The sequence below is a fragment of the Oryctolagus cuniculus genome, chromosome 4 (genome assembly GCF_964237555.1).
Source record: "Oryctolagus cuniculus chromosome 4, mOryCun1.1, whole genome shotgun sequence".
Taxonomy (NCBI): Eukaryota; Metazoa; Chordata; class Mammalia; order Lagomorpha; family Leporidae; genus Oryctolagus; species Oryctolagus cuniculus.
In genome coordinates this window covers 10,464,716-10,479,045 of record NC_091435.1, presented here as the reverse complement: position 1 = coordinate 10,479,045, position 14,330 = coordinate 10,464,716, and the positions used below count along the sequence as shown (strand labels likewise).

The window sequence follows — 14,330 nt, the reverse complement described above, 5'->3', positions numbered from 1 at the left end:
CTGGGTCAAGGACTATCGCTTAGGGGTGGGGGACCCAGCCTGGAGGTCACCCCTCAGGTGGCCAAGCCCTCTCCAAGCAGGCCCCACCTACGGCTCAGGCAACCTTGCTAGCCCCATCTTACAGGTGGACAAACTGAGCACCAGAGCTGGGACGAAGCCCAGGTGACCTGCGCTCTCAACCTCTGTGCTCTGACATGAGTGCAGGCCTCCCTGCCGGAAAACGCCATGGTTTCTTAGAGTCCTTCTCTCCTGCTTCCTCCGAACCACTGGCTGGAGGGGACCCCACAGTCCCGGGTGGTTCCGGGTGAATGACGCGGGAAACCCCTGGTGAAGAGAGAGCAGGCTGAAGTAGGGAGACCCCCAAAGTGACCGGAGAGCAGGGCTGTGACTTCTTCGTGAGGGTGAGACCCTGCAGAGAGACTTCCAGAAAGCTCTCCCATCTTTGCTCTCCTCTGACCCCCGACTCCAGCAGCCGGGTTCCCGGATGGCTCAGACTGGTCACAGTGACAGGAGTAAGCTCCTGCTGCCTTGCATGGAGACCGGAGACCGGGAATCTTCTAGAAAAAGGACTGAAAAGAGTCACTGAGACCAAAAGGGCACACGGCTGCTACTCCCTGAGGGTGCTGGCACCCAGGCACCCAAGCCCAGAGTGTGGGGGGCTTCCAGTCCCATCCCCAGCGAGGTGGGCGTGGGACCCTGACCAACAGCCAGGGGACTTATCTCAGGTAAACCCCTGCACCCCAGGACAAAGCGACTTGGTGGAAAACTCAGTCACTCTCATCGTTGATTACCCTTCGAATCACCCATCGACGCGGGGACAAGCGGGATCGTCGGAGCCAGTGCTCAGCAGACCAGCTCTGCAGGCGTTTCTCCGGGCGTGTGGACTAGCCTCACAGGGTGCAGAGGGGACCTCTTGCTGAAGTCAGCCTGTGACAGCCGTGCTCCAGGGCTGGAAGGGTGGGTAGGGATGAGCCTGAACAGAAGGCACGGAGAACTGGCCCCCAGGACCTTGGTCACAGGATGCAAAAGCTTCCCTTCCCCTCCCCAACACCGATACCTTCCTGTAACGTCACCTCCCAGTACTGGGGGCCAGGCTCCGGGTGACAGCTGCTGCAGGGCTAAGAATGGGGTTTTCAAAGATTGGTTCATTTAATTAAAAGCACAGCAGGGTAGCGCATCCTAAGCAGACAGCAGGCATTTGATGAAGGAAGGTCGGCTTCCCAGGGCCCCATCTCGTGGAAAACAGGGCAGCGTCTGAGATGAGAAGGCTGATTTTGCCTGCTAAGGAGGAGATCTGGCAAAGGATGGGAGGCCGGCGGGGGCCCAGGGGGAGAGCAGCAGGCGGTGATGTGATTCGGAACAGCTCTGTTCCCTGAAGACTCTCTAAGAACCTGGGAAGAAAAAGGGAAGGGGGAGAAGCTTTGCCGCCAAACGTGACCGCTTGCTTCCTTCCTTCCGAATCGCAACTTAGCGTTTTAATGAAGCGAGGACGTAGGCCTAGGATTTCTTGTCATCATCAGGAGTGAGTTGATGCCTCATGGCCTATGGGAGTTTTCATATTCATTATGTTGTCCTGAGATTTATTTTTTTCAAAGAGTGTTTAGGTTAGCAAATTCTCAACTTTGTGGCAAAGCATCCTTCTGACAAAGTCCAACCATCCTGCGGTGGCATTACGGCTTCTGCTACACAGTCCCCAGGGGTGGAGATCCACGCTAGCCTGCTGGTGCGATGCATCCCACTGCCGCATTCAAATTATCAGCATCGCCCCAGGCTGCTCATTTTATACACACACACACACACACACACACACGCTGTGATCATTTTAAAGCTGCAGGCCCGACTGGTGTAAAACTATTTATACAAGTTTTCCTTTTTTTTTTAAAAGACTTATTTATGTATTTGAAAGCGAGAGTTAGAGAGAGTGAGATGGGGGGGGGAGGGAGGGAGGGAGGGAGAGAGAGAGAGAGAGAGAGAGAGATTCCATCTGCTCTGCTGGTTCACTCCTTAAATGGCTACAATGGCCAGGGCTGGGCCAGGCCAAAGCCAGGAGCCTGGAATTCCATCCAGGTCTCCCATGTGGATGCTGGGGACCAAGGACTTCAGCCATCTTCCACTGCCTTCCCAGGTGCCTTAGCAGGGAGCTGGATTGGAAGTGGAGCAGCCAGGGCATGAACCAGAGTCCATATAGAATGCCCAAATCCCAGACAGTGGTTTAACCCATTGTATCGCAACACTGGTCCCCCACCCCCCATTTATGCAATTTCTGTACGTGCCTAAGTTACTCCTGGAAATAATGCTTACTATTAAAGGGCGTGAAAGGGCAATATTTTCATTTTTTTAGGTGGTGCTTTATTTCCTCTGTACCACAAGTGTTTACTAAGTGTCTACTATAGGGGCAGACCCTGCACAGGGGGAAACAAGCAGCACACCACGGACATGGTAATCTTTGTATTTTTTTTTTTTTTGACAGGCAGAGTGGACAGTGAGAGAGAGAGACAGAGAGAAAGGTCTTCCTTTGCCGTTGGTTCACCCTCCAATGGCCACCGCGGCTGGTGCGCTGCGGCCGGCGCACCGCGCTGATCCGATGGCAGGAGCCAGGTACTTCTCCTGGTCTCCCATGGGGTGCAGGGCCCAAGGACTTGGGCCATCCTCCACTGCACTCCCTGGCCACAGCAGAGAGCTGGCCTGGAAGAGGGGCAACCAGGACAGAATCCGGTGCCCCGACCGGGACTAGAACCCGGTGTGCCGGCATCGCAAGGTGGAGGATTAGCCTAGTGAGCCACGGCGCCGGCCAATCTTTGTATCTTAATGACAATTTTAATAAATCCCTAACTCCTCCCAAGCCCTTTCACCCTTACAACGCCACCACGAGACAGATACATTTATTATCCCACTTCCCTAACCAGGAGACCGAAGCGCAGGGAAGTTAGGATCCCGCAGCCCCTGGCTGGCAGAGCTGGCGTTTGAATCCAGGCTGACACGACTTGTGCGGCTGCTCCTAACGCCTGGGTGGCATCTCCTTAAGGAAGGCGGCGCTGTCTGTGAGGAAGCGTCGGCAAGCACAGCTGTGTGTACACGAGGGTCGTCAAAAAATTCACAGCAAATGCAAATCCACGACAAAACTGTGCATGGTCTTCCAACACTGTCCTTGCACAAAAGCAAGCTTATCTTCTCCTTTTATGCTTCCATGGACTTTCTTACACACACGTCCTCTCTCAGGGGGCCGTGGAAACCAGCAGGAGCAGTACCAAGCGACCAGGAGCCCTGGGAGCGGTGGTCCCGCCAGTGTGACCCCCTGTGCTCTCAAGTAGAGGAGACAAACAATGAACAGAAGGTAAACGGCGACCCAGTATAAAACCTCCAACCACCGACACAGAAATGAGATCCCTGAGGAAGACGGATCATTTTCTGAGTCGTCCCTGTCTTCAGACACTGTTGCCGACACAGCCAGGCCACGTGCAACTCTGACAGGGTCCCGGGGAGGGAGAGGCACCCAAGCTGCACACCCCTGACCTGAACATCTGAAATCTGACACTCGTTGAGCACGGCCATGAGTCTGGAGCATTTCTCATTTCAGCTTTGTGGATGAGGGGTGCCTAACTGGTACAGTGTGCGCCAATTCCCCCAAATCCAAAGAACTCTGACATCTGAAGGACTTCTGGTCCCCAGCATTTCGATCGCAGACTCCTGACTTGTACAGAGAACGGCAGGCACAGCTCTGGAGTTGGCAGGTGCATCTGCTTCATTCCAAGCCACCAGGGGGGCACGGGGTGCTCTGAGCTGGGGTCTGCACAGCCGGCTCCTCCTCCAAACGCAGGGAGTCACCCCCAACACATGCCCCCTACATCCAGCACCGATGCCTCCTCTGAAAGCAACAGCTTGGATTTGGCCACCCTGAAAGAGAGACCCTGACACGAATGACCGCAATGCCCTTTGCAAACACCAGCAAAGGGCTGGTGAACTGTGACCCCGGGGAATCCTGCGGCAAGCAGCCTGTGCGTCGGCGCTGCAGGGGGAGTCCTGACTGCTGGCCCAGACCCGCAGGCGAGGATACACAAGTGGAACTCGTAGATTGCGGCTCCAGCAGAGCACTGCCAGTCCATGGGAACCTACCCGGGGCGGGGACTCTCACGTGGGAGAACAATTCCTACCACACAGGTCCTGAGACCTAGGATCTGGGGCCCACGGGGAAAATCCCTACCATCTCTGTTTCGGGGGACTGGGTTCTCTCTTTGGAGTCCTTGATGTTGCTAATCTGAGTCAATGCCAAGGAAATGGGGGTGAGGCATAGCTGGGGCAGCAGGGCCACTTGTCCAAGGGTCCCCTCTTGCAGACCTGGGGACTTCCCACTCTGTCCCAAGAGGGCACTTGCATGGTTTCCCACCAGGAGCTGGGAGGTCTCTCTCCACTCCCAAGTGTCAACGATAAACGCATCTTTGTGGCAGTTTCTTGGAAGCAAGAGGTGCGACTTCTCCCTTCTGAAAACCCTCTTTCAGTCTCTGATGCCTGGAGTGAGGTCCCAGGCAAGAGGCAGCAACCACTCCGCAGACAGGAAGTGACCTCCCCCTGGTGGTGACCGCTGGTGTCTGCACGGCATCAGACCTGCTCAGGGCAGGGAGCCCCTAAGGGTAGCTGGACTGCTCCCGGCCTTTCTTGTCCTGGCTGGCTTTGTCGACAAAGGTCTCCCCAGTCCTGCGCCTGCTCTGAGTCCTCGTGGGTGGGATGGGAGGGGGGAAGGGCATGATCTGACATGGAATTCAGCAACACGAGAAAAAACCAGCCTGCAGCAGAGACCTGCGTTCAGGTTCCCCATCCGCTGCTATCTATCGACGCTGCCTGAGAACATCCCATAGGCCCTGAGCCCAATTCCTCCTGGGGGACAGGAATGGCAGAGTCCTAGGCCCTTCCTGCTGTGGGACGTTGAGAATCCCAGAGCAGGAACCCAGGAATCATGGGATGCCAGGGTGCTAAGTCTCCCCCACCTGCAGTGTTTATCTTACCAGGCCTAAGAGGGGATGAGGGAGGTGACGAGAAAAAGTCTGGCATGGGGGTTAAGTGCTCCGTACGTAAGCTGGGTACGCGTGATTAATTTCATGGTTACTGATTATCACCCAGACCTAAGAGCAGGGTGAGGGAGTGGGGTGGGATGGGGTGGGGTCCTGCCAACAATGTCGCTGAAATGACAGCACAAACCAGCAGCACACGCCGGGACCTGCCGCCACCCTATCGGTAAGCAAGGGCTGGATAAGATTCGGGAACGTTTCCAACAATCGACAGACTTTTTAAAAGACAGGTCATTCAAGCGTTCTGGCATGGCCAGGCTCTCTCTGGCAAACCTGTGACTGGGAACGGACAGCATCAGTCGCTCTGATGTAGGGGTCAGCTCAGAGCTGGCGCACGTAAATCCCTGAGACCAGTTAAGTACCCCGGGGTGGGTGTTGGGTGCAGTGGTTAGGACGCCGACGGTGGCATCGGAGCAGTGAGGTTCGAGGCCTGCCTCCGCTTCCTGCTAACGTGCACCCCGGGAAGACAGCAGACGGTGGCTCGAGCACTTGGGCCCCTGCCTTCCATGTGGGAAACCTGGATGGAGTCCCTGGCTCCTGGCCTTGGCCTGGCCCAGCCCCAGCTGCTGCAGGAGTTTGGGGAGTGAAGCAGTGGATGGAAGATCTCAGTCTGTCTCTCTGCCTTTCAAGTAAAATGAAAATAAATAGACAAAATTTTTTAAAAATTACAGATCCAAGGCTAAGGTGACTGAAATGTACCTCCTCTCTGGGCACCAGCCAGCAGAGGGGCCACTGCAGACCCAAGCAGGGCTGTGGTGTGGCTGGAAGGCCACGGAGTAGGGTGGAAGGGAACCAGGATTGCACTGCAGAAATTCCCTTTTGGAGCAAACTCCGACTCGGAAAAGTCTGATGGCACCTGAAGGCGCAGGGGAGCAGGCGACACACGTGGCCCTCTGGCCACACACGTGGGGAGCCAAAAATAACGCCCGGGGATTATCCAACACAACCTGCTCGTTTGCAGATGAAGTACTAACAGATCCGGGCAGGCGCACTGGCTTGCCCGAGGACATACGGCTAACTATTGATCTGTTAGGCTCCTCAGTTCTATCTATACAATGCATGCAATACCCAGAATTTTAATTGTGTGTCTTCCTTGCCGGCTTGGCGTCTGTCATTCACCAGGACCTCCCTGGCTGCCCTCTCTACACCACTCCCCCCACAACGATTACGCAGTGGGCATCATTGCTCCTGGAGCAACTCGGGAGGCTGGGGCTTGGGGAGGCTGACTTATTTGCTGGGGGTCCTGTGCTGGTCTTGCAACCAGAACGGTGCTCAGAACGTAGCTGGCACCTGATAAATATTTGCTGAGAAGAAAGAAGGAAGGGAGGAGGGGAGAATGGAAGGAAGGAAAGAAGGAGGGAAGGGAGGGAGGGAGGGAGGGAATGAGCCAGGATTCACACCCAGGCCTGCCTGGCTTCAGTGTGCAGGCACTGACTTGAAGTGAACACCAGAACGTCAGTGTGGGGTCATGGTGTCCGGCACACCAAAGTCCCTGGAGAGGAAGACAAAGAGCTGGAGCTTCCTGTGGATAAAACGCTTCCTTCACAGCTGTGCTAGGGCCGAAGCGAGGTGTGGCGGGGCTCTGGGGCCTCCGCGGGCAATGCTGTCACCCCCACCGTGGGCGGAGCAGCAGCACAGCCTTGGAGACACGGCACCAACACTTCCTGGCCGGGTGACCTGGGCCACACTGGACCTCAGCTGCCATTGCAGCAGAACAGGGCTGGCCATGGTACCTACTTCACAGGGTCCTTGGGAGAGGAAGTGACAGATGCCACACAGGTGGGATACTTAAATGCTTAAGCTAGCGCTCCACGTTAGTGAACAGAGGCTAGTTTACTATCCTTAAAATAAAGCACAGAGATTAACAAAAAATACAGAATAAATACGGATTGAACATCTGCGTTCCCCCCAAATTCACAGGCTGGGGCTCTAACCCCAGCACGGCCGGTGGGGTCTCTAAGGAAGTCATAAGGTTAAATAAGGTCATAAGGGCCAGGGCCTGCCCCAGCCAGGACTCTTGTCCTCAGAAGACACACCTGAGAGCTCGCTCCCTCCCTCCACACACGCTGAGCACACAGGGAAAATGAAGCCAGTGCAAGCCAGGAGAGGGCTCACCAAACCCTGAGCGCGCTGGCCCCCCACCTCAGCCCTCCAGCCTCCACGACAGCGAGAAAAATCCACTTCGGTTGCCTAAGCCACCACGTCTGCGGTATTGTTATGACGGCCCAGGCTGACTAATGCAGTGATAAAGTGAGACAAGCTATTATTATGTTGAGGGAAAAAATCCAAAATTAGCTACCCGAATTAAATAACATTTTTGTCTTTTAATTCTGAATCCAGGCCAAGCTGAAATCTCTCTGTGTGGTGTGCGTTACAATTGCACATGGGAATTTCGGAGTGCACCTGCTGAAATTAGCGAGGAAAGGAAAAGTACTGGCCTTCCCAGGTTACACAGGGCTTAGCTTCCTGAGCTCTTCTCTCAGAAATGGAGTAACAGCTTTTGAAAAACCAGAAACCTAATAACCCAGCCATAATCCCATGTAGGAAGTATTTGATGTTAAACTGTGGCGGCTTCGACTGTATTGTTTTACAGAGTTGAAGATGAGAAAAGAACCTCAACGCACATTTCTGAACCTGCGGTGTTCCACAAAGGAATAGAAATTTACAAAGAAAAGAGGCAGTGATCATGCTGGACCATGGGCACCTGTGAGCTGGCCCCAGGACCCCAACCCCTCCTCTGTGATCTCTTTGCCTTGAGAGGGAGGGGCCGGCACTGGGGGGTGAGGGGGGGTCACAAAGACTGTGGATCACACCCTGCTGGCTCCCAGGAACAAAGTGCCCTGCTATGGAGAGGCCACGGGGAGGCTGCCAGCCCCCAGCCAGCCGGGCGTGGAGACCGCAGGCCCAGCAATGCCCCCAGCGCAGCCTCCAGCCGAGACGGCAGCCGGTGCTCTACCACAGCCACAGGACGCTTAGAGGCACAGGTGCCAGGCTCGGCTGGCCTGGAACTCCTGCCCGCGGATGCCAGGAGGGCTGTCGGGCTGCGGCACAGCAGTAGGTGACCAACACACTCAGCCACACGCTGTAGGTGTATCACATCCCCGTCAGGCATCTGAAGACCATCCTCAGACGGAAGGTGCTATTAGCAGGCCCGTGTCACAGGCAGAGAAACTGAGGCAGGGGTCGGGTGAGTAGCAACTCGGGGTCACACTGCCAAAGCGGCAAAGGTACAAGGGTACTTCAGAAAGTTCATGGGAAAATGAGATTAAAAGTTAGGCTCATCTTGGCACACACACACACACACAAAAAGGTGAAAGTCATGCATAGTTTTTTTCACAATGTGCATTTTCCATGAAATTTTCGCAGGCCCTGTACAAGCTGAAGACGCTCGCTCCTAACCAGTCTGCTGCACTGCCTCCTCACCGGGGAATGTACGTACATCAAGCACAGTGAACCTTTACAGGGAAAAACACAGAAAACACCAGGCCCAACGAAAGCAAAGGCAGAGGAGTTCTGCAGCGACAGGAACCACGGCCCAGCCACCCCCAGCCTTGCCAGTGTCAACGTGTCAGATGCGGCGCTCGGGATTCTGCTGCTGCTTCACTCTGACACCTGCACCTGTTCCCCAGGACAGGCGGAAGGGCCCTCTGTCTTCCTAAGGCCGCAGGATAGCCTCTCAGTGCTCAGAAACACGGCTATCTGTCGCACCTCTGTCTGTGCAGTGGCTGGCATTTACAATGGGAAAACGCTCTCACAACCCAAGTGCCTTTCAATGGACTGGCATCCCACTGTCCCCCAGTCCTTGAGATGGGCCCTAATGACTGTGCCCAGAACGTGAGCACACGCACACACACACACACACACGCATGTACACACACCTACCTACACACGCGCGCACACACACGCTGCAGGCAGTCAGCATTGCCGCAGGGAAGCGGTGTGGCCCCTCAGTGAGGCTCTGGAGAAAGGGGGCTCGTGTGTCGGGTTACATTTTCTAAAAGCAAAGGGACAAAGCGTGCAGCCTGCAATACACACACTGATCCGCAGCCTCCGCCCCAGCTCTCTGCTCTACCCTAAGCCTACTTCGGCCTTTGGGTCCTTTCTGCCCTTGCCCCAAGGCTTGCAAAGGCTGCACTTGCAGGTGGTGACGGGTGAAGCCATGGACGCTCAGGGCAAGTGCGCTGAGCAATGTGTGGTAGCGGCAGATGGAGGCCAGAGGGGCCCAAATACTTGCTAGAGAGTAGACGCTGAGGAGAAAAGAAACTATGAATGAAAACAACAGCAGAAAACCCCAAACCCACTGACTGAAGCCAGAAATTCTAAAATTAGGGAAATAGCAGAGAACCTCTAAAACAAACATTGCACATATGTAACATGTAATTTTAAAAAATACAACATGCTGAACATTCTCAAACGTTTAATCCACTGTGCTGGAGCTAAGACAATGCAAGAGGGAATGGTATCCATGATGTGCATCCGAGAAACGGCGTGCCAGCCCCTCACACCAGGGTGGCAGAACCCCACTGTCACTCTCCCGTGAGGACATCACAGTTCACGGCATGCCGCATGGACTGACTTGGATCCGGGACGGGCGGAAGTGCAGCCTGGGCCCACAGCCTGCGGGGCAGAAGCCCTGAGCTGCCGCTGGGCCTCCCCGGGGGGCTCAGAAACCTTCCAGTCCCCAGATCACCACTGAATGATGTGCACCATGGGGCGCGCGAGCACGGGAGACCAGGGGCGCCATCTGCCACCTGGGTAATGGGGCGGGTGTTAGAGCGCCCGGTCTGATCTCCCCTGTCACTGGCAGCAATCCTGCACGCGGGCTGTGAGGGCAAACCAACACTGCAGGAGCAGCCCGACTCCCACGCAGGCTCAAGGGGATGGAGGCACTGGGAGGACCCGTTGTCCCCCAGACGCGGAATCCAACGGCCAGTGATCCAGTTGCCCTTTCAAGAATGTCAAAGGATGTCACCTACACTCCGAATGCCAATTGGAGTATCTGGCCGTTAAAAGAAGGTCCCCCAAGTACCCATCACACATCTCCAGTGGGCGTTCCGTTAGAGAAAGCTGATTCACTAGTTAATTCTATGGTTTGCTGGCTTACCATTCAGGCAAAGCTCTCTCCACCAAATGCGCGCTCACGTTTCAGATGGCTGCAGAAAGCGCGCTCGTCTCCATTGTTGAATAGGGCCCTATTTACAGAATGTCATTTGCAAACTCTGAAATTCCTGGTTAGATTGGTAAGGACGGAATCAATTCCTACTCCGGGGAAGTGACTAACGGTTGCCAGCACTGTGTAATTACTCAGTGGGTGCTGAGTGGGTCAGAGCACCAACGGGGGGAAAAAACACCAGAATGGAATGCACTGAGCAAATATAGACACAAACAAAAATAAGCCTGTTCTGCTATGAGTTGTAATTCATTTGTAATGGAGCAAATTTCTCCAATGCTGCTATTTTAAGATAAATGACACAGTTTCGGTGACTTTCTAGATACGTCTACTTCACATTTTCATTATAAATTATCTACCCCACTGATGATAACCTGGCCAACACAAACGGTCATGAAACAGCTACCAACGACAATCCCCAAAGGAACAGGCACTCAGGTCAGTCACTCTTTCCATTAGGAGGAAGTTAGGGCATTATGTGAACATTTGTAGGGAGTTTCGCCACAGCCTCTTCTCTGCACAGGCACTCCAGGGAGGCCTCCCACAGACTGGCCTAGGAGAGGGCTTGGCCAGCTCGCCAGGACTTTTTATTTTTAACTGACACATGGTAAGTGTGCCTATTTATGGGGTACACTGTGACACTTCAATCCACGTGTGCACGGGTAAGGACCAGCCCAGGGTAACTGGTATACCTGTCATCTCAGTAACGGATCATGTCTGTGTTGGGACCACCGGGACTCTGTGAATGAATGATCTTGTTACTGAAGGGCAGACGCCACCAAGCTAGGCAGTCAGCCTTAGGGAGAGGTTGTCTTTAAAGTAACAAAGTGGGGGGCCGGCACTGTGGCACAGCAGGTAAGGCCGCTGCCTACAGGGCCGACCTCCCATATGGGCACTGGTTTGAGTCCCGGCTGCTCCTCTGACGATCCAGCTCTCTGCCATGGCCTGGGAAAGTACTAGAAGATGGCCCAAGTGCTTAGGCCCCTGCACCCATGTGGGAGACCAGGAAGAGGCTCCTGGCTTTGGATTGGCCCAGCTCTGGCCGTTGCAGCCATCTGGGGAATAGAGCAGCCAATGGAGGACCTCTCTGTCTGCCTCTGCCTCTCTGTAATTCTGCCTTTCAAATAAATAAATAAAATCTCTAAAGAAATAAAGAAACAAAGCTAACTTCCGGGGACGCAGTGCCACCGATATCCCAGCCTGGCCAAGGACGTCGGATCTCACTGTCATCATCTTATAGCCACCGCTCCCAACAAAAATAAATAAATAAAACAATAAAGTGGGCAGGCTGGCACACAGCAGCCACCTCTCTACCCCAGAGAGGGCTGTAGCTAAACGAGTGCCCTCACACTGGCTAGAAGGCTGGCCCAGGCGGGCTGAGATTCAGCTCCCAGGCTGACAAAACCACCCGCGTTGTGGGACGGGAATCCCTTAGCCCAGGGCAGCTTTGCGTCTTCCCCCACTGCACATCTCACGGGACCTCTGCAGCTTCCCTGCCTCCCCTGGACTAAGGAAGCCGTCTCCCAGCCAGCTCCCCTGCCTCCTTTCCTGCCCACCCACCTGCTCCCTGCAGGCCAGCTCTGCTACTGGAATGACCTCCGTGCCACACTCCTGCCTGTGTGTCCCCTGTCCCCACACTCTCAAGGGCCATTGCCTGCCCCTGTCCAGCCCTGGAAGGCTGGCCTCACCCAGGGACCTCCTTGCTTGAGCTTCCCAGCCCTCTGACTTGGGCCGAGCTCTGCCAACAGGAGCGGAGGGCTGGGGCGTTTGTCCCCTGCCTGCTCCTGCCTTCCCACCTCAACTCCACCCCTCGTGCCTACACTGCCAGGCACTTTCTCCCGGTCGATTCTTGCTTCCGGCTGCTGCTCGTGGCTGTAGACTGCACCTCCCTGGGGGTTCCCTCAGGCCTGCCCCAGTCTACCAGCTCCTGAACCACCTCTCTGGGCTCCGAGCTCTGCGTTGTCCCTGTCCGGAGCTGACCGCCCTTGTCACTCTGTCACGTGACGGGGTTTCCTGTTCACCACTGCACCTCTCCCAGCCGGAAGGCGCCTTCCTGTGGTCTGTCTCCCCACCCACCAAAATCTATTACATTCCCCACTCCGTCCTGTGGGCCTAACTCAGTGCCTGGACCTCAGCCGTCAATCAAACCAGTGGACGAATGAGCACCCGGTTATCTGAGGGGGTCCTCCAGGAAACCGAAGCCTCCCCAGACGCCCCCGGACCACCATTCCCAGCTCGCCGGCCATGTGAGTCTTCCACCACCTTCGGAGAGATTCCGTATGCTGGTGCTTATGGTCTGTTTCTCCCAACACAAATGAACGCTGCTTCGTTCACTGCTGAACCGTCAGCGACACGGCGGGACCTGGCTCACAGCACAGCCTCACCACACACCTGTTAAGCCGGCACGGTTTCACACAAGGCAAATTCAGGGTGGATCGCCACACCTGGAAGAACGCGAGCGGGGCCAGGTGTGCAGGCAAGCAAGCTCCGTCTCAGCGCTCGGAGCTGGCTCCTGCAGACAGCCTGGGGCCCCCAAGGCGGACGCCTCCACGGGTTTGGGACGGTGGGGGAGACCCTGAGGGTCCTGCCCGCTAGTGCCCAGAAACTTCCCCGAGCCCGCGGCCCCGTGCGAATGCCAGGCGTCAATGGGATTGCAAACAGTGGCGACTTGGGCGCACCCCTAACTCCCTGCTCCACGGCGGTGCGCCTCCTGGCTGCAGCCTGCAAGTTCATAGACAGCATTCGGGGCCCCACAGCCCAGCACCGAAAACGCTGCTTTGGGGAAGTTGAGGGTGCGGCGGCGGGGAGCGGGGGGGGGGGGGGGGGGCAGCAGCTCTCAGAGACTGGCTTCATGCTGCGACGCCTACATCGCCCAAATTTCATTCTGCACAATGATTGCAGCTTTGGAATAAATTCCTCCTCCCCACCGCCATCCATTACTCATCCCTGTCCCCTCAGCCTCCCAAGTGTCAAAAAAAATTAGCCGGTGCGGATGGGGGCGGGAGGATCCACTCCCCTAGGGCATCAGGTCCCGCCTTCGAGGGACCTCCCCGCAGGCCTGGAGAGCCGGCCCCGTCCGTTCTCGACCCAAGCTGGCCGCGCAGTCGCACGGCAAACAGCCGTCGCCGGTCCGCGCCCAGCACAGGCAGACCCCGGCGCGGCGACACCGTCCACGTCGCCCCCCGGCTCCTCCGCGAGCAAAGTCGACCCCCCAGGATCTGGCGCCTGGGGTCCCCCCCAACCCCATTACCATCCCAGGCGCAGGGGCTTCGCTGGGAAGCGGGGTGGATCCCGGGTCACGGGCCGCTCCGGAGAGCCGTGCGCGCCCCGCAGGTGCTCCCGGAGCGCGGACCCCGGGCGCAGCCTCCACCGACCGACCCCTGCCCCCTGAGGAGGGGTCGCCTCGCAGCGCCGCCGCCGGCTCCCGCAACAGGTGTCTGCCCCTCCGCCCGACGGCCTCACCCGGCACAGGCCGTCCACGAACACGCGCGGGTCCAGGTGGCAGGCGATGGTGGCGCTGGGCAGGTCCTGCAGGTCCACCTCCTCCATCTCGCAGTCGATGAAGCTCCAGTCGCCGCCGCCCTCGTCGCTCTCGGCGGCCGCCGAGAAGGGCGCGAAGGGCCGCAGCGTCACCCCGGGCTGCGCCCGCGCCTCGGCCGCCTCCGCCGCCACCCCAAGCCGGGGCCCGGCCAAGCCGTCCTCCATCCCCGCGCTCGCGCCCGCGCGCCCCCGTGCGCCCTCCCGTCCGCGCCGCGGCCGCCGGCTCGGCGGTTAACCCCCTCAGGGCCGCGCGGCTGCCCGCGCCAGGCGGTCTCCACGGCTCCCGGAGACGCGGCCTCGCCGCGCCCGCCCCGCCCGCCTCCGTCCCGCGCGGGAGGGGCCGAAACTCCGCGCAGCGCCCCCCGCCCGTCCAGCCCCGGAGGCGGGGCTGCGGCGGATTTAGCCCTGGTCCCTTTAAGGCCCATCCCCAGCTTCGTCATTCTTCCCCGCCCCTCTCGGAGAGGAGGCCAATAAAGAAGCAGGATTCTCTTCACGTGGTCCCCGTTCTGCCGCCCGAAGCCTGAAGCCTCGCAGCCGCCATGTTGGTTAGGGGCAGA

The 14,330-nt window shown here is 57.2% G+C and overlaps 1 protein-coding gene across 1 annotated transcript in view; it reads right to left on the bottom strand.

The window, feature by feature from the left end:
• The window catches only part of RCAN1 (regulator of calcineurin 1), an 85,429-nt gene extending 71,391 nt beyond the window's left edge, over positions 1-14,038 (bottom strand). The window contains exon 1 of the mRNA XM_051833615.2: positions 13,696-14,038. Within this exon, the coding sequence (XP_051689575.1) occupies positions 13,696-13,938 (243 nt within the window). The 5' untranslated portion in view covers positions 13,939-14,038. The remainder of the gene's footprint in view (positions 1-13,695) is intronic.
• Between the last annotated feature and the right edge of the window lie 292 nt (positions 14,039-14,330).